Raw genomic sequence first — 21,458 nt, forward strand, 5'->3', positions numbered from 1 at the left:
ATTCCATTTTAACTCCATCCAAGTCACAGACTTCTGAATTCTACACCTCCTAGCCAGCCCAACTGAATTTTCTTTTTGGTTGTTCTAAGAACTGTAGATGGAAGCTACAATAGGGCACAGGATGTTGTGGGGGGAAGGGAACGAGTTAATGCAACAAGAACAAGGAAAAGACCTATGAAGCATATCTAAAGGCAACAAGGATTTCCAGACCAAGAACTGCACACAGTACATGCATGAATGCCATTCTGAAACAACCTCACATCATCAAGCACAAAAGTAAGAACCATAACATGACATCTGACCCCAACATCTAAAAAAAACAAATGCTCCGTAAGGCTACAATTTTATTGTTACTGCTACTTTTTATTACTCATCTTTTTTTCAGGTTCTCCCCAATCCATATTCCAGCCTCTTACTGAAATAAATGGTAATTTGGACCGTAGCAACCAGATAGCAGCTGAAATTCCGAACTGGAACGCTGTTTAATAAGCTAAATAGCGCAAAAACTGCACAAATAAGAACCAAATGGAAATTGTTTCAGAATATTAATTTCTACATCAAGCTAAAAGTTAATTTAAAGGTGAACTCATTTAAGGCCAACATACTGCCAGTCTGTAACTTTTAAACCAAAAAGCAAAAATCTGTACTGCAGGAAGTGAATGAACAGAACAATTGTTGTTCTGATTGGAATGGGAACTGACCATTCTGATAAGGGAATCCCTGGACAATTTGTGGGGTCTCCTGTTAATGCATGGGTTTCTTGTTTTGGGTAAAATAAACTCAGTAATAATATAACAGAATCATTGGTCCCACTTGTATTAGTGATAATTTTATTGATACATAAATAATAGTTTTATAGTAAAGTCATGTAAAAGCAACTTGCTTGAGTTTGGAGATAAAGCTTTGGAATGTAACCATCTGTCAGTGAAAGACAAACTAACGTTAAAGGGATGCTCTCTTACAAATCAACTCATATGCTGTACACAATAGCGGAATGATTTTACTTTTTTGATTCTCTTGCTACATTGTATTTTATTGATGCTACGTTATGTACCAGTGCAATCATATAAATATTTATCTCTATACAGGTATGGGATCAGTTATCCAGAATGCCCTGCATTACGGGCCATCTCCCATAGACTCCATTTTAATGAAATAATTAAAACTGATTTCCTTTTCTGTAATAATAAAACAGCACTTTATACTTGATCCCGTCCAAAATATAATGAATCCCTACCAGAGGCAAAACAATCCTATTGGATTTATTTAATGTCTAAATTATTTTTTTATTAGATTCAGGGTATGTTGATATGAAAGGACCTCTTATCCAGAAACCCCCAGGGCCTGAGCATTCTGGATAACAGGTCTCATACCTGTATTTTTTTCCTTTGCTAATTACCTACCATCCTTTATTTCTTTTTTACCTTCTGGCTGTTTCAAATTGTAACATAATCATATTGCTATTGCCAGCAGCATACTAAGAGTTAATTTAAGGCCAAATATCTTTTTCACTTTGGAAGTAGAAATAAAAAATTTAAATTATCCATGTACAACTGCCAAGGAAACATAGATTGAGCTATGGAGAGGCTTCTAAGAACAGCAGTCCAATCATTTAACTGAAAGGCAAGATATGGCCTGATGGGTTTCACAAGAGCAGTTCCTGCTTCCAGCTACATGAAGTACCTTGTATCAGTTTGGGGTGCACCAAATCCATAATTTTTGCATTCATCTGAATCTTCCGCAAAAAGACTCTGCTCAAACGCCAAACAGAATGCACACCAGATTTGGATATTCACATTTGAGAGAAGGCAAAATATTGCATTGTATGCAAACGAAAGATTGCCATGCCCAGTTGTGCAGAGCCGTACAGTCATGATTTATTGTAAAGTCCTGCCAAATATGTTGCCCCTTTATAAATGCACCTTTGTAATAATAATAGTGTAACTCTACGGGTCTGAATTTAGTTCAGCCATATGCTGGATTCCGGGGCTTCCCTGTTTGTAGTTGTGAAGCTAAAAGTAAAACAAATATCCAACTATAAGTTATACAATATGGCATCACAGTTGCATATTATTTGTATAACTAAAGTGTGGTAATGTGAAGTATAAATATGAGCTTTTCCTGTATGAAGAGGACCATTCAAGGCCAAACAATGAGATTAAAAATAACCGCAGATAAACAGAAGGATACTCAAAGCAACCATTACATTTGCTTGAGCTTTGTGCTTTATCCTTTGTATTAACATCTTTGCTCTCAGTCTGGATACGTGCTTTTACTGTAAATGGGGGGGGAGACATTCAGCAGCTTTTGGTAAAATGAAGAAGTAAACATTGAACCCATTGCAGTTATTTATGCATATCTTCCTAAAAGCTGTGAAATCGTGCAACTTCTGCTGAGTTTTATCCTAGAAAATAGAATGTGCTGTTACATGGATTCCTGAGCCAGATCCCAGAGAAAGGAACTTGTTCATTACTGCTCTTGTACAGGTTCCTGAGCCATATTTACGAAGGTTGAACTTGTTCATCACTGCTGTCATACAGATTCCTGAGCTGGATACAAGCGAATGTCAAGTGCTGCCATACAGATACCTGAGACAATTTCCAGTCATAGAAAACATTATGTACTGCATCCCTGTAAAGCAAAATCCAGCGATGATATCTCGGACATCTCCCTTTTTCATTCTCCATGCCCCTTCTCTACTAAGTGCCCGCAAATCTTGCTTCTCATATGGTCTGAGTAAAGTGAGAGAAGTTCCAATTCAGAATGAATAACGGAAGAAAAACAAAAGAGTGACTGCTTTACCGAGATGAAGTGGGAACAAAATGTAAAAAGATTCACTGTGATCCATTTACGCCTGTGTTTGGGCCTTTCGGCATGAAACGTCACATGACCCCAAATAAGACCCTTGTGGAATCTTGACCTTCGATGGAAAAACAGTCAACATAAATCTGCACAAGAAAAGGGCCTCATTCTTGTAAACTGTAACAGACTAGGTTCTTATTAATTTTAAATTAAGACCTAATGGTTAAATAAACCTTTAACATAATAGTTTCAATAGTCAGTGGGTGTGTCCTCCAAACAGGGAGCTAGTGAGAGTCCTGTGTGTTCATTCCTGCTGTATTGTCATTGCCTGGGTCATCTGCAGGAAAAAGAGACACTGAGAACCAATTTTTGGTAATCAAAAGAAAAATGTAACCCCCCCTCAAACGATTACTTATATATAGTATAGTGTCATTTAAAAATGTGATTGTGATGTAGAAGATTGTGCTTGTTTATTTATTTTACAATTTACTAAATCCCCTAGATCAATATTTTAGCACTGAGGGTGTATATAACCCTGTAGACCTTTGGTCTATGTACCTACTCACCTAGCAAAGCTGTTGTTTCCCCAGCATCTTCCTTGACACTGTTACTTTGTTGTAGGGAGCTGCCTGTTGAAGAGGAAGGCAGGTTGTTTCCTTCACTCCTGCTCTCCTCTTGGGTAATGCTCACAGTCCCAATGGAAAGGCTGCTGCCAGCAATGGAGACCGGCACGTGGATATCCACAGTTTCTTCAGGTTCCACCTTTAAAGATAAATTTGAGATTTAGGAAGTGACAACTCATATGGTGTATCCATAACATGCCAACAGCTAAGTTCTGACATGTTCTGTATCATATGGAAAATCTAGCAGGTTCGTCTCATGAAATAAATGAAATCTAAAAGCACATTTAATATATACAAGAATATCACCCCTTAGTATAGGGGTAATACAAATCATTTTCTAGTTATAGGAACTCCTTACTTAACTATAGAAGATGCTGCTTCTCCATGCATTTTTTCCCATTTTATCACACTTTCTGTAGGTCACTACAATGAGGGTAACACTATACCAAGATATGCTTCTCACAAATGACTCGATGAATGACTCAAATGAAATGATGAAGTGAAGGAGGGACCTACACGTATATTATCAATGCAAACTACTTCCCATTACAGTGGGGAGTTATGACGCACTGGTTGGAAGGCATTCAAAGGAAAACACTCCCGTCTAGGCTTGCAAAACCAAAGAATCTTTTTATTGTAACAGAAGCATGAACTCAGCATTATGCATTTTCTGTTGTAACTCCTAAACCTATGACTAAGGCTAGTTACAGCATGAAATACATAATGTATTTGTCACAGTTTTTCCGCCTCCCTATGCTGTAGGCTCAGGGCAGTGCACTTGAGTCCTCCATTGTGCATATATAAAATGTACACATTACATAGGGTAAATAACTGAATGATTCCTTGTTCACATCATCTAATCAGTTGTGCCATAGTTATTTCTTCCAAATTATTGAGCTCCCTCCATATGTGTCAGCATTGTTGGTAATAGTTCTATCATAGCATTCCCTTACCCAAAACCCAAGAGCTTTGATGACATCTAGTTTACACATAGGACATGTTCTGTGTTCAATGAGCCATGGATCTATACAAAGCCTATGGAAAATATGCCTAGGAAGAGAAAGAAGAAATAAAATGAAGTTAGCACTGTGTCTATATTCAGTGCTTTAAAAAAAGCATTCAAACCCTTGATCAATTCCCTGCTTATACTGAATGAAAAAAGCTGAAACTTGTGTTATTTGTGATTTTCTTTTCCTTTTAAACACTATGCTTTATTTATAATAAAGGCACAAAATTTGCCCAGGTACAGTAACCCACAGCAAGCAATGTTTTATTTTTAACAGGTGGCCAGTATTTTTTAAAGCTGATTGGTTGTTATAGATAGATAAGTAGCAAAATTTGAACTATACCTACAGTGAAGTATGGTGGTGGTAGCCTCACGTTGTAGGGCTGAAAAGTGCATATCTCGGGGGTTAACAGTTCTAATATTAATAAATCTGGGAATCAATGACACTATTTGAGGTGCACAAGTATCATCTGACTAGACTGACTGCAGATATGCTCAAAAATTAGAGCATATCTCCCTAAAAGAATGAGCCAAAAGCATTCCCAAATTCCCACATTTAGCCCAAAAGAATATAACAACTGTTTAGGGTCAGCAGGTTACATTTAACTTTCCTTAATCATGCTTTGCAGTATCTGCTTTTATTTGAAGCATTTAGGCAAAGACACATATGGTGATTGTCACATTGTCGGCGACTAATAAGCATACCGCAAACAACAAGCGATTGGTCAGATGACTAATAACCTTATGTGTCTTCGCCTATGTAAGCTTTTGCAATCATATCCTGGGCTGTTCCATCATTCATTCAAGCACAAATAAGTATAAATCTGAGTGATCTAATTTGCTAAAGGAGTATTTATGCTAGTCTGAAGCAATGTGTAGAGTGAGCACAGACTGTAAATATGAGGCTACCTACTTGCATGGCAGAATGCGAACAAGGTCTTTGGTTTTGTAATTTTCAATGCACACCGCACAGTTCTCAGCATCAATGTCAATACCCTTGGACAAAGGAAGAAACACCATGTCAATATATGGAACATCGTCGTCATCACTAGAATTTAAGCATTACTGATGGGGTGAGTCACATCCTGTGCCATTTAGCTGGCAATTCTCTTCAGCAGACAAGTTCAGAATCAATTCGGCTGGATTTTGATCAGTCCCAAGGTGAAAGAGGCTGCACAAATCTCATTTCTCCAAAATGCTTATTCTCACGCCATAAAGCAAAATGTACAGTTAAATTGTTCATTGCTAGTTTTATATTATGTGTTATACCTATGTATATTGGCATGAGTTCTTTTGAGAGATATTTAGCTTGCTTTGTTAAGGTGTTTCTAAAGGCCCTAGCTTAGATTATTTGACCAATAAGCCCATGGAGAGTCATGGATCAGGAACTAAGTAGAAGAATGGGAAATGTTAGTAACTTTCTATGGATATGTGTGATTTAAAAAGGTGTGCAACTGGACTATTATGTCATGATGATATTAGCACTTTACATAAATGTATAAGCATGGCACAGAATAGTATTAGTAGCCCAAAACATCACCCACTGACCTCTAAATAGTATGACCTGTGCCACTGATGGTGCCCCCAGTAGCATCCCATCTTTTTTCTTACTGTTTCACAAAACTCAGTATATAAAATAGATTTCTAGCCATAAACAGTTTCATCTAAGTCGTGTATCTTTTTTGGGGGATTTTTAGTTTTCCTTTAATAGTGATCAATATATTGTGCTGAGTGCTTGTTCAGAAGGTACTTTTTTGCCAAGGTTTTTATTTTGATTCTGTTAAGGTGTTTAAATGCAAAAGCCCATGTTCAAGTTATTTGACCAGACAGCCCAAGAACAAATGGTTAGTCACATGTAAATATCCAAATAACGAGTATTTGCTTATTAGTTAATTGGGTACCAATAGGAGATACCGGCATAATAGATTTCCTGTCGGGACAGACAGCAGCCAAAACCAGTTCCCCTGGGGCTCATGTATACAGTGAAACATTGAGCATATGGATTCAACAATGAGTACTTGAAAGTGGTCTTGATAGAGGTCTAGGAATAACTAGGAAACTAAGAACAATACATATGGGTGCCTTTCTCTCTGGTACTACATCAGTTAGCTCTCAATGTCAGCAGAACAGCTGACCTGACATTAAAAAAAAGCAGAGTGCCACCTGAAATTTCTTTATCTATATCCACTGCAGATTTACTGGTACTTACAGGGTTAAATAAGGTGTTCTGTTGAAGTCAGAATGAGTCAGAACCAACTCATACAACTTGCCTGGCTTTGGTACTGTTATCATTAGGTAGTACATACTTGTGTAGAAAACATGCCAAATTACCCGCCCATAATGCATGTTGTGGTGCCCTGAGGTTTGGCACAGCTACACACAGAAAGGATGGGATGAGCAGCCCCTTAACGTGTACACGATTCAGAATGTGCAAGCCTAATATGCCTACTAGTAAATGGTTCACTGCACCTGTCTGCAATGCATAATCATAAGGTGAAGGGTACAGCTTCTAAAGTCCAAAAGGCTAAATACAAGTATATAGAAACTGGCTATCTAAGGTGAGCAATTTTCTGCCTACCAGTTTAAAAATGAACCCTATCTGCTCAGTGGTTTGTTTCTCTAAGGGCTGTGACACACGGGGAGATTAGTCGCAGTGCGAAATGCCATACCACCGGCTAAAATGTGAATCGCCAGTGGGATGGGCCGATTTCCTCTCAAGGCGACTTCGGAAAATCGCAGCGCCATGCTCAATTTACATTCTAGCTGGTGGGATGGCATTGCGGGGAGCTTAGTCGCCCCCGACAAGGAAGATTTGTTGCACGGTGACAAATCTCCCCGTGTGTCACAGCCCTTATTAGGAGTGCACATAAATCACTTAAGAGGTTTATGACTGTGCCCCAAAAACATATTGCTGGGCACATTTAACCCATGTCATGCTTTTTTGGTGTATGCTTTGGGGATAATTTTCTGGTTTTGATTTTTAAGTGACTTGTTAATGCATTTTACTACTATTGAGAAGATGTTGTATAGCAGTCTCATGGCAGATGAAGAAAGGAGAAAATCGATGCACATTGCATACAACATGGGGAATGAGTAGTTTTGAGATGTTCAAAGGACACTTTTTAATATGGCTGAATGAGCCTTGCAAGCTTTTTATTTATTCCCTGCTGAAGCAAGGCTTCTACTTACTAAAACATGAATCTAAAGCTGGCCATACAAACACACACACTCTCCATCTATTCTGCCCATGGGCCAATTGATTAAAGAGCGCAGGAGATCAGCCTGTGTATGGTCACCTTAAGCAGCTGTTTTATGATTAATGCTGTCAGATTTAAGTTCTTTTTGGTGCTGGAACAAAATAAACATGTCTATAAATCAAGAATCCAGTTTATTTGATTGATTAAAAAGAAATAAAGGCAATAGTGTGGGCAATTCACATACAGTTTTTTAAAACCTTAAATGTTATCATCATAGTGGCTCTGGTTGAACTTTAAGGGCCTCAGCTGCAGAGGGTACCAATGATATTGGAGAGTACATTTCGAAACAAATTTAAAACAAGGATGAACAAGCAATGCATATAATTGTATTACCTTTTCTCCTTTCTTTACCCTGTGTAGCTGCAATTGACTGATGGCTTTTTTGGTCTCTTTTCTGTTGCTCTTTAACAAAGAGGGAAAAGGAAAACAAACGATTAACAATTTTCAGAGGGCATTATCTAAAAGAAGAACAATTATTATCTTGCAAATGTTGTTCACCATAAAAGAATATAAAGTATACCTCTCCTTTTTCACAACTGGTTCAATGAATAGGGCTTGTTCTGATGTTCTAAACATATGTTTAATCTAAAAAAATGTTATATATACATACACACACACACTTTCCTTACAATGAAAACAGATCAAGACTACATAAGAAGCCTCTGCATAATGAAGTGGTCTAGCTGGTAGAAGGGGGGTGTTGTTTATGAACAGCAGTTAAAGTGCTAATGCTTATGGAATTAGCAGGACAATGTTTATATATAAGAAGAAAGAAAAATAAAAAATAGATACAAAATGTAAATAGTGCTTGCCTAAATATTACATTTTGATATTCAATGTCTTCCATACATAACTGAAACATACCACACAGTATTTTACAGTTACCTGATTGCCACACTGTGCACCAGTGTACAGGAACCGCTGAATGTAGTAGAATATAAGCCAGGCCAAGGAGATTATCATCATAGTGATAAATGCAATGGCAACAAATACCACTGACTGCCCACTGATGAATTCCTGGACATGACGGGTACCCATTGTAATAACCATTTTCACTGGTATATCTCTTCTCATGGGTTCCAGGATTTCCATTCCTTTTGGATAGCTCACCATAATCACAACTGTATTCCCAGTTCCTAAAGGAAGAGAGAGATTAGACAAGTAGACTTCAGCATTTTCAGTTCACTGTTTACTAGCCACATTAAAATGTTGTGCATATATTTAAAAAGAAGCATGAAACCCATATATGTAACCTTGGGGGATCCACAACAGACACTTTCTTCACTTTAAGGCAGTTTAGTAACACAGTTGTGACCAAATCAGCACACAAAACATAAAAAATAACTCATGCCCTCTGGGGGATGCCATCTTATTTTTGATGAGCTCCCTCACTAAACTGGGCCCCTTGTGGACTACCAGTAAGAAAACACACACATTTACAATCCTTCTTTGGGGGGGGGTTGCATTTCCCAGCCTCCTGGCTTTCCTCTCAGTTTCCCCACACTCTCTTTGTGAAAGGCTCCCTCTGCTCCTTGCAGTGGCAGTCAGTCCTCTGGGAGTTGTAAAAAACAGACAGGTATGCTTCCTGCTCTGTGCCCTGCTCTGAGAGACCTTCCACACATTTTCCATAAGATAAATCCACAGTACAGCCTTCCTGTGGAAAGTGAGCACCAATAGGTGAGCTGGACAACTGGAATGGATCACCTGGTCTGCCTGTTCCTTCCAGAACACTAGAAGTTCCCAGAAAAGACTGCAAAGTCTTTTAAACCAGTGCTGTCCAACTCCTGTGGTACCGAGGGTTGGAATTTTTCTGGCCTACATGGTGGAGGGCCGATAATGGAAGCCTGTTTTGACCACTCCCCCTTTTTTAAACCATACCCACTTCAAACCAAACCCATGTTATCACAAGAGCTTTTAAGACCATACCCACATTAATGATGACGGCGCAGCAAAAATCCAAATGGTTGGTGCTCACTGTAAGGATATCACCCATCATTCATATTTGAAATACTTATTTTATGTCATATTAAAGGAACAGTAACACAAAAAAATAACTTTCAACATATCCATTCTAAATATTTTATTAAGATATGTAGCGTTTAAAAAAATGCAATATTCTACAGGGTTTTAAAATAAATCACATTACCAGTGCTTTACTGTGCAGAGCTTGAAAGGCGATATGGCGACTTCCGGTTTAATCCGGAAGTTAAATGCCGCATTCTTCAGAGTCTGTTGTGAGTGATTTATGGGCTGTTAGCAGTTGGGGCATGGAGAGGGAGAGGGAGAGGAGAGGGATCACAGACATACCGTTCCTTCTGTCCAGCTAAGTCTGTATCGCTGTTTGAAGTAGCGCTGCGTGTGCCTGCATTAGGAGAGGGGGGGTGGAGGGGGGAGTTGAACGGAAGCGTGGTGCGAGAGTTGGGAGTAAATGGCAGCCTGTTCTCTATAAATCAATGCTAAAGTAAGATTTCTAAAAAAAACCACTGCTGCTATTGAAATTTCTGTATGATATATTTGATAATCAAAGTGTATAGAATGGATATTTTGAATGTTAAAAAATTGTGTTACAGTTCCTTTAAGACACACCCTTAAATCCATATGCCTCCTCGTTCTCTGTGGATAGCACAGAAACCCCAGCATATAATTACACGCCTTAGGCACCATATAATGACTACTTTCAAATGCTAACAAACTCCCAGAACAAACCTCTGCCAGGTTCACCTCCCACAGGCAGCATAGGGCAGAGAGTATGGCACACACAAGCAGCATAGGGCAGAGAGTATGGCACACACAGGCAGCATAGGTCAGGCAGAGTATGGCACACACAGGCAGCATAGGTCAGGCAGAGTATGACACACACAAGCAGCCTAGGGCAGGCAGAGTATGGCACACACAAGCAGCCTAGGGCAGGCAGAGTATGGCACACACAGGCAGCCTAGGCCAGGCAGAGTACGGCACACATGTTTTCCCATGACACTATTAACTACTTTTATTCTGTGATGTTCTTCTTAGTATGAAGCTGTCTCTTTTTCTACTACAGAAAAATATCACCTTAATATATGTGTGCACTGGAATTAATGATCAGGGCACAAATAATACCCTTAACAACTATGTTAAAGAAGAGACCTTCATAAGAAAAGCCATAAAAATGGGAGTTCATCCAGGTCTCACCCTTGTCATATGGCTTCCTGCTTGACTTCTCTTTTCCTTTTTGTTTTTAACACTGATCTTTTCAGTGCACATGGGGTAGATTTTAATGCAAAAGCACAAAAGTCTGCAGACTGCCTTTTCTCAGCCAGCATAAATACACTGCTTGCCACTAACCTTGGGGTTTGGATTTGAATTTGGGTCAGGCAGCCAAAGATTATGGACAATCCCTTGTTAAAAGAGAAAGCCATTACATTATTCTGCATACATTATTGTTGAGTGCAGTTAAAACCAGTTTCATTTCAGTCATTTACGCTATAAAATTGTGATAAATCATAAATGTCTAATGAAACATTTTAATGATACTGAGGCGCAGGAATGCAATAATACTGCTGCTTCCTTCAATAACAGCAGTGTATTTTGCTAATACATTGCTTGTGACAAACTATTTTAAGCACTTATTAGCAGTGTAGGCTTAACTGCATCATGCTTGTGCTTTTTAAAGGGCAGCTAAGGCCTGAAGAAATAAGCTGTCATTTGATTCTAATGATTTATATTGCTGTTCCACATCTCACAGCTCATATTTTTCAGCCTTGCTTTGCCTCTACTTACCTTCTAGGACCCTCCCTACTTACTTCTGTTTAATTGAACTTGATGAAATTGTTGTGAAAATTACATCATTTTCAGTGCTTGGTGTAAAAGGGACATCTCCACATGATTCTTTAGCCACAAGTCTGCACCATCTAATTATGCAGTAGACAGAGAGAACCCTGGAATCACCTCTAACCTAAAACTGGCAGTAGCTCCAAAATTTAAACTGGAGGTGGGATAGATGCACTAGTGCCGAACACAACTAGGGAAGTGCAAGGGGCTTTAATGAACGGTATCATTATATGCAATGACTGTGTCCATTTCTGTGACAACAAATTAGCCCTATGCTGTGCCTCACTAGGATACTAGGTAATGATATAGAGCACAATCCAGCACAACATGGCAGCAATATAAAAGTTCACTTTACCATGGGTGAAGAGAAGGACTGCACCAGAAGGGAAAAAAAGAGAAGTTAAGGCACAAGGGGAAGGTTTCAATGTATGGAAAAAGTCACTGACTTCAATGCTTTTTGCAAAGTTTTGCCATTTTACAAATTTTTCCAATTAGCTTGTTAATCTTGAGAGGATATTAAAAATGTTGTAGTTGAACATCTATATTGCCGAAGGTTCAAAATTTATGTCTGTGAAAGAGAAAGACTTAGGGGCTGATTTACTAACCCACGAATCCGACCCGAATTGGAAAAGTTCCGACTTGAAAACGAACATTTTGCGACTTTTTTGTATGTTTTGCGATTTTTTCGGCGTCTTTACGAATTTTTCGTTACCAATACGATTTTTGAGTAAAAACGCGAGTTTTTCGTAGCCTTTACGAAAGTTGCGTAAAATCTTGCGATCTTTCCGTAGCGTTAAAACTTACGCGAAAAGTTGCGCCTTTTTCGTAGCGTTAAAACTTAAAAGGTGCGAAGTTTCGCGTAAGTTTTAACGCTACGAAAAAAGCGCAACTTTTTGCACAAGTTTTAACGCTACGAAAAATCGCAAGATTTTACGCAACTTTCGTAATGGCTACGAAAAACTCGCGTTTTTACGCAAAAATCATATTGGTAACGAAAAATTCGTAAAGACGCCGAAAAAAATCGCAAAAAATACGAAAAAATCGCAAAATACCGATCTTTACGAAAAAAACGCAATCGGACTCATTTCGACCCGTTCGTGGGTTAGTAAATGTGCCCCTTAAAGTAGCCATAGGAGCAAATCTTCACCCCCCCCCAATATGCCCACCTCAGGGCAATATCATGTTAATATGATCGTGGGCCCTAGGGCCAAATGATTGCATTGCAATGAAGGTGATAGGAAAATGTTGGAGCAAGGACTGCATCAATGAGCTGATGTGGTCCCCGATCAAACAAAAAATCAAGCCTGTCCGATCAACATCTGGCCAATGGGGAGGTCTGCTGGAGGGCCCCATACATCGGCAGATACGCTGCAGAGATGGTCTTAATGACCCAAATCGGCAGCTGAAATCTACCCATGTATGGCCACCTTTACTTCACTGGCAAACCATTCTGCTAGCAAGGGGAACAAGAGGAAGCGAATCCCAGCAGAAGTTGTATTATTTTGAGTTTGTGTGATATAAGCATTTTCTTCCTAATCCAGCAGCTAGAAACTGCCAGCTAGACAAAGGCAATCTAACCTCTTTTTCTGCTTTAAACAGCACTGCTGACCAGCCGAAACTGGCAGAAAAAGGCTGAGCAATAGCTTCTGATGTGTTGTCTTTCATCAAAAAATTGAAGATTAGGAGAACAAGGTTTATTAGTCATAACCCAACATCACAAATAATATGTATGATGGGTTCCACTTCTGCATTGTAAACATTCATATTTTTTAGTGTTCAAGATTTATCTCAGTATTCCAATAAAATTATTACTTTCTGTTCATAGACAGAGTTCTTCCTGCTGTTCATTTGAGATCTGGAGAAAAGTTTCTTTGCAAATGTTGCTTTAAAGGAGTCATATCCTATAAAAATTAAGAATGCACCAGTGAATACTCCTCTAGATATATAAGGATTGTGCTTAAAAAAAAGTTGTGTTTCAGTTTTATTGAGAAATTCCACCAAAACCCCACTAGTCTTACCCACCTGTTCCATTCCTGCTGGCTGATTTCTCTGGATGTGCAGGGGAGCCGCCGACTCTCAGTACACTGCACTGTAGGATAGGAACCAATCAGCAGCTAGGCTGACCTGATAGGGAACTGAAGTCTATCTTTGCTTGTGTGAGTGCAGGGCTGTGATTGACTTACATTTTATATGTATTTAAATTAAATATAAAGGCAAACAATTTAAAATTAAACAAAGTAAATCATTGTGTGCAGGATTATCATTACACTGGCATATGACTATATCATATATATCACAAAAATGCAAGCGAGCAGGCAAGCATTTGTACTTTCTCTACTTTTTAATCTGTCAACATTTTAGTAAGAACCTGATACGGCATATCTATAAAGCATTCTTTTTATTGTGGGAAGTACTGTAGCTATATATCTGGTCTCAAGTGGGTATGATCCCCTTTTACTTCTAGGAGTAGTTGTACTAATGGAACAAAATGTATTTATTGGTGAACTGGATGGTGCTTTTTACTTTCTTATAAAGGAAAACTAAGAGCAAACAATAGATACACATCATGTGTCACATCACAGTAAAGATTCACACGTGTTGATACTAAATATAAAATAACTATTCATAATGTAAATCTTGACTAATCCTTTGTGAAAGTTTAGTTGACCTTTAAAGGTAAAGAAAGTATTTACAGCTGCTTTTTACTTTATTATTGGTGATCCATCCCACAAGTGTATTGACAGCAATGATCAAGATCCATGTCTCATTGCACCCATGTGGCAGATTTCAGCCACAAAATGCCAACACAAAGCATCTTTTCTGCCACGTGTGTGGAGTGACAGGTGAGTTTCATTTATTCCTGTACCTATTCATGAGGTTTGTGTGTTGGACCGTAGGGAGTGCACTAGGTCATTTTTATGGAAGCCCCCTTTAAAAAGAATAAAGGCCGACAGCAGAGAATGCCATACAGAACATCACCAAGGACATTTTAATGTGAACTTTGAACATAAAGATTTCAAAATATTTCAAATAATCTGCAAAGCACCAAGTCTTGCATGCAATCAAGAGTACCGTTTAAGTATCATAACTTGCTACAGCATAGTTTGTAATTCTGACAATCCACATTCATTTTCACTATCTGCAATTTCCTGAGATAATTAGGCATATGCACTTTTCAGAATATATTATTATAAAAACTCACAGACCAATGTACATTTGCCATCACTTGGCTAGATTTCCAAATGACCTGACCTACGGCAATTTAAAGTAGTTTACACTTAAGTAAGCTTTTAGTATGTTATAGAATGTCCTAGGTTTAGCAATTATTCTTCCAGTCTCTGATTTAAACCACTACCTGACTGCTACAGTAAACTGGAACCTAGCAAGCTGCTGAAATTCCAAACTAAGGAGCTGCAAAAGAAAATGGTGAATAATTAAAAACCACAAAAAAAACAAAAAACATTAAAAACAAATTGCAAATTCTTAGAATATCAATGCCTACATTAGGAATGCACCAAATCCAGGATTCGGTTTGGGATTTGGCTAATATTTGGCCTTTTTTAGCAGGATTCTGATTCAGCCGAATCCACACTCCTGGCTGAACCGAATCCGAATCCTTAAAATCACGTGACTTTTTGTCACAAACACAGAAGTTGAAAAATTTTCAGGCTCTCTTTAACCCTTCTGTGTCCTAATTTGCATATGCAAATTCAGATTCCGTTCCGTATTCGGCCAAATCTTTTATGAAGGATTTGGTTGAATCCAAAAACAGCAGATTCGGTGCATCCCTAGTCTGCATCATACTAAAAGTTAACTTAAAGGCAAGCTACTGCTTTAAGCATGGAGCTACAGAAATACAGCAAAGACTAGGCATTTTGAGCACTGCTAAAAAAGTGGACTTGCCATTGTGCCATAATGAATTGTATGGATTTCAAGTAGGTACTACTGAGAGAACCCTATAAATGTAGGATAAATAAAAAAAATCCCTGCATTTAGGCTATTAAGTAACAATATCAAAAGGATAAAAATGTCAGACGAATCAATCAGTAAAAGTGGGTAAAATGAAGAATACTTGTTTATTAAGAACTCCTAAGAAGTGAACTTTCCCTTGCTTAATCTGCAGCAGGTTCCAGTGTCAAAAGTTATTATATTAATATTAAGCAGAATTTTGCGTTATAATAATTTAGTTCATACCTGTCAACTCCCCAGATTCCTAACACTAGATGCCATTCTCCCCGTTTCCCTGGCTAGGCTAGATGTGTGTATGCACAGTGACATAAGAAGTGCCTTAGTGATGGAGAAGGACCTTTAATTAGGCCATGTTCACATTAGTTAATGAACACCTGGCCAATAGATAGAGCTAGTGAACAGACACATGGGTGGTCAGGGCTTACAAGTAATAATCCTCACTTTAGGAAGAATCCCTGGGATCTGAAGTATGTAGTGCTATGCATCTACATACAGCCAGTTTATGTAACTGTTGTTTTTATCATGTCGTAACTTTATTAATGTGCATTAAGAATAAGAGAAGAGGCACTGTGATATAAAGAGAGCCTGCCTGGCCAACACTATCTATCTGCACCCTATCATAAATCACAACTCACTAAGCAAAAGAGGAGGAGTGTACTACCCCTGTCTGATCCAAACCTGCAATGATTGTGCAAATTTCAACCTGAACTCATCTGACCCGTTAATAAACCAGTGTATTTTGGGTCAACCACACATCACTAATAAGTAGGTTATGGGTTCCCCTGTCTATCACATTTAGTGGTTTACTATTTGTAAATTGTCAGTCTTTCTGTTTTTCCAGGGGTTAAAATGCTTACCCCAATAACAACAGATACAAGAATGAGCTCTCTTACCCACAAGCCTCATATCGAGAAAGGCCATCACCTAAAACACATTTAAGGCAAATACAGTAGAACCCCAATCTTTCGTTTCTCAGGGGATCAGAAAAATATGGTGTAAAATCCAAGAAAATGTAAAATCAGTAAAATTTAATTTACATTATATTTTGGCAGGATCACACACAAAAAAGTGCAAAATGAGGGAAAATCAGGGTATTTAAAATTGAGGTTTCACTGTAATTCAATTTCCCCTTTTTCTGCAATAATAAAACAATGCATTGTACTCGATGGCAACAAATCTATCATAATCCATACTGGTGGCAAATAAGATATGGTGATCCTAATTAGGAAAAATAATTACCAATTGCTGTCATAAACTCATCTGATAAATATTTACAAAGCTGCAAAGTAATGCAAATTCCACAGATTCAGGGATTATCAGAATCTTAACATAACGGGAACATTTTTATATTTCTGAAATAGTGCCCAAAAATGTCCTTCTTTGTATGGCAGTCTCTTGATTAGGTAAAAATTAGGTCAGTGATCCCTTCCTAGCACACTGCCCTTTGTGCATACGCATCCTTGTGTAAACAGAATACAAAGTCCACTATTCATTATGGGCAAGCATATGCTATGTGCAGCATGGCCGGACCCCTAATACCCAGAAAAACATGATGGCGGCCACGGGAGCATGACTTGGTCAGTGGGGCCCACAAAGGATTTTTTTTCCAGTGTTCCGCCAGGCCAGTCCAACACTGTTTAGTTACGTAACACAAAGTAAACTGGGCAACATCTTCAGTGATCAAAACATCATAGGGTCAGTAAAATAAAGAAAAAGGTTTATAGCTTGAAATATGTATTTTTGATGGGATCCCAAAAAAGAGCTCATATAGCAGAGTACTCATTTTAGTTTGCTTATACTATCCACTATACTATAAAGATGCCATTAACAAATGTAGTTGTTTAGATGCAAATACTCAAGTTAAACTTCCTGAAAATCCAACAGAAATCATTTTAAGATTTTGGACCCTGCCAAGTCACTTTTAGGTAAATATATGTTTACTTAAAATATTAAAATTAGATTATGTAGGCTCAGTGTATTGCAACCCTTCCGTAACCTTGTTCAACTGTGAAGTGATGGATTCTGGGATGTGAAGCCATCTTCTTTGTAGACAGTTTGTACACCAACCAATATAAAAGAGCAAAGACAGATCACATGCCACAATTCATCACTTCACAATGGAACATGGTGATTGCATTAGGGTGACCATGCACAGGCAGATTTAAGCTGTCAATTTGAGTCCTTCAGACCAATTCAGCAGCTTATCTGCCCAAGTATGGGGTCCCCCAATGGGCCTACCTGACTGATATCTGGCCAAAAATTGGCCAAGTTTTGATCGGGCACGTTCGATTTTCCTGTCACACGGGAATAGGAGCTGTTGGTGGGAGGACCACATCAGCTCCCACCTACTTATTGCAATACCATCCTTTTATGTAAACACTGTTTATATATACATTTTTTCATTTATTCTTTGACCACCTAGCTATTAATTTATCCAGTTGAATACCACCCTCTAGGACGCATTGGTTAAACAACATGGGGGTGTACTCCTGCAAGTAGCACATCACTTTTTCACATCACTTGTTGTATTTCCCGGCATACACGGTATTTATGGTTTTCCCTCACTTGATTGTGTAACTTTGAGAAAGGCTAGTGTTTCAGCCGAAATGTTAGTTCACTGTTGCCTATATACATACATACATACATACATACATACACACACACTAAATACTGTATTCAAAGTAAAATGGACTCCTCTACTTATATGCTTTGAGTATATAAACAATAAGTTGCTTTATCATATTTCCCTGATTTTACACCTTTTTTCTGGCCTCCTGAAAAACATAAAACGGTGCTTCTACTATAAATAGATACATATATACACACATACCTACATACTGGAGGAATCGTGCAAAACATTGCACTTGATAGACAGCTGTCTTTTTCCAAGCCAAATTACCTATGTAGCTTTGAAGCGAGGCACAGAGGCATGTAAATATTTGATCAAATTCCGGTGTGAGCAGAAAGTAGCAGAGTTCACTGTGTGTCTGTGCAGCTACAGTAGGAAAATCTACCCATATCAATAGCAAAGGAGTTGACATTGTGTCATTTAAAACCACCATTTAATATTATGAAATGGCTCATCAAACAAATAAAGGCTTTCCACATGCTAAAGTGTGATCCCCTAAAGAAGCGCACCATGATAACTGATACAAGCACAGAGAGTATAAAGCAGGAAAGCTGCTTCACTTTCCATTTTATACTAATGGATAACAGATTGCTGGATATTTATTCTACAGGAGAGATCTATTTCACGTTAGCATAGGGAGGAAACTGAAGCCAACTGTAATTTAAGTAAAGTTGGCATGCAGACAGATAAATTAGAGCAATATATTGTAAACTGTAGAGTACAGGTATGGGATCCATTATCCAGAAACCCGTTATCCAGAAATTTCCAAATTACAGGAAGGCCATCTCCCATAGGCTCCATTATAAGCAAATAATTCTCATTTTTAAAAATGATTTCCCTTTTCTCTGTAATAATAAAACAGTACCTTGTACTTGATCCTAACTAAGATACAATTAATACTTATTGGAAGCAAAACAATCCTAATGGGTTTAATTAATGTTCGAATAATCTTCTAGTAGACTTAAGGTATGGAGATCCAAATTACGAAAAATAATGGGTCCCATACCTTTAGTACTGTAACTATAGTACAAATATCAGTGTAAGTCTATAATGATACAAAGGGTGGTCACAGACCAATATTCTTTATTGCCATTTACAGTAAGAAGTACATTTTCCTTATATACAAAAGTATATCTTTAACAGTGACACACGGAGCGCAAGGAGCACTAGTTTATTTTTGGACCTTAGGAGGAAACAAAAGTACTGTTCTTGCAGAAAGTCCACACAGACTTTGGGAGAACATAAAAAGTTATCCAGCTTTAATGAAACCCATTTACCGAAATCTGTGTTTAATGTTTAAATTTACTTTTTACAACCTCCACCTTTCTATTGTAAACAAAGCCCAGGCTATGGTATTGTTAATGGATGCACAGACATGCTAGATATGTGATGATTGGTCACTGTTGACCAGATTGATGGCCTGCTGGCTTTCAATTGCACTGGTCCGATCTATAATAAATCAAATTTTCAGTACAGGTATCGGACCCCTTATCCGGAAACCCCTTATCCAGAAAGCTCCGAATTACGGAAAGCCCGTCTCCCATAGACTCCATTATAAGCAAATAATTCAGAATTTTAAAACTGATTTCCTTTTTTTATGTAGAAATAAAACAGAACCTTGTAATTGATCCCAACTAAGATATTAATAATCCTTATTGGATGCAAAACAATCCTATTGGGTTTAATTAATGTTTTATTAATTTTTTAGTAGACTTAAGGTATGGAGATCCAAATTACGGAAAGACCCCTTATCCGGAATACCCTTGGTCCCGAGCATTCTGGATAATGGGTCCTATACCTGTATTATTTTTATAATTATGTCTGAGAAGTGCCCCAGAAAATCATTTTGGCCCATGTTAAAACAGTTATAGAAATGGCTGCAGGTGATAATACAGCACTAAGAAAGTATACATTCACAAGTATTTGTTGATGTGTGCTTTATATTTTGGTTGTGGTTTGCAAACTGATATCATGTACAAGTTTAGAGCATTGGGTTCTAACCTATGGATCTGGATCCCTGTAAGACCCAGAGCGGTTAGAGTGAATGGATATTCACTCTTTAAAGCCCTGTCTGAAGGTCAGCTTTTGGATGGGCTTTTATTTGTGACTCAAGATATTTTGGCAATATTTTCATAACCTTTTAAAACTAAAAGGGGTCCTGAGCAAATGTGGGACCTTAAAGAGAGCGCTTGAACACAAAAAGTCTAAAAACCTATGGTCTTACACCAAACTGCTATGCTCAGATGTCACGGTAACCAGAATGTTATTGACAGCAGAACAGCTTAACCGCATGATCAACAATGAACATTAGAAAGTGATCACTGTAATTGGGCAGTGACCTTACAATGTCAGCAAAACACATGGAGCGTGTCAGCATCACTGCTTGTACCGTTTGAGGGTGAAACGTACACACTTAGAAGGATGATTAAAAAAATAAATAAATAAAAAAGGAAAGTTGGGGTGGGATGATACTATGCACTAATAATTTTCATCTCAACTGTACCCATTGGGGCATACAGAAGAAAAATAAGACCATAACCATAATAACCATAACAAAAAAAGCAACTTACTCCACACTCCATGTTGATTACAGCAGTATGCAATTATATATGAATATTACCTCTCTCTGCCAATGATAATACTGTGAAAAATACACATTAATTGGCCTTCCGACAATCATTATCCAACACCCACAGTTTGTGATCAAACAAAATGGCCATAAACAATAAAAGCAATCAATTTCAGCACAGGCCAGCAGGAAATCAATCTCATCACTGGAAATATTATAAGTTAATATGTTATTGCGACAACTAATTAAAAAAACACTAATAAATTTCCTAGGGATTTCTTAAAACAAGGCTGGAAAGCTGATAAACATTTGGATTTCTGTTGTAGAACTATGTACATGCTTGACTGGTTTTAACAGAGAGGTTACATTTATAAGTAATTTAGATTGTAAGCTCTACGGGGCAGGGACCTCCTTCCTACTGTGTCTAATACCACATTGCACTTATACTGTATATATATATATATATATTTATATGTCCTCCCTGAGTGTAATTTTGTATTCTGTAAGATTGTACAGTGCTGCGTACCCTTGTGGCGCTTTATAAATAAAGTTATACATACATACAAGTCATTGGTTATAAATGGAATCACCTTCTGAAGTATCCATACTTTCTAAAAAGAAATAAAAAAAAAAAAAAGGACAGTTTAGTGTTATCGGTGTTATAAGCAATGTGATGTTCTATGCTATTAATTCATGGCATATCAATGTATTGCAGTGTCAATGCTTTTTTTTTTTTATTTTTTTAATAATTTTTCTCACACTTATTGTGTCTACTAGTGATTTGCTTAGGTTA

At 37.9% G+C, this 21,458-nt stretch overlaps 1 protein-coding gene across 2 annotated transcripts in view; it reads right to left on the minus strand.

Moving 5' to 3' along the window:
* Positions 1-331: 331 nt before the first annotated feature.
* Positions 332-21,458, minus strand: part of rnf149 (ring finger protein 149) — a 28,274-nt gene continuing 7,147 nt past the window's right edge. Inside the window, exons 2-8 of one of the 2 annotated variants that reach the window (XM_012957300.3) lie at positions 21,256-21,276; positions 8,574-8,824; positions 8,022-8,090; positions 5,345-5,427; positions 4,379-4,475; positions 3,369-3,564; positions 332-3,139 (exon numbers count right to left, since the gene is read on the minus strand). In XM_012957300.3, the coding sequence (XP_012812754.1) occupies positions 3,087-3,139; positions 3,369-3,564; positions 4,379-4,475; positions 5,345-5,427; positions 8,022-8,090; positions 8,574-8,824; positions 21,256-21,276 (770 nt within the window). In that variant the 3' untranslated portion in view covers positions 332-3,086. The remainder of the gene's footprint in view (positions 3,140-3,368; positions 3,565-4,378; positions 4,476-5,344; positions 5,428-8,021; positions 8,091-8,573; positions 8,825-21,255; positions 21,277-21,458) is intronic. The other variant, NM_001079226.1, reaches the window with a different exon arrangement.

The sequence above is a fragment of the Xenopus tropicalis genome, chromosome 2 (genome assembly GCF_000004195.4).
Source record: "Xenopus tropicalis strain Nigerian chromosome 2, UCB_Xtro_10.0, whole genome shotgun sequence".
NCBI lineage: Eukaryota > Metazoa > Chordata > Amphibia > Anura > Pipidae > Xenopus > Xenopus tropicalis.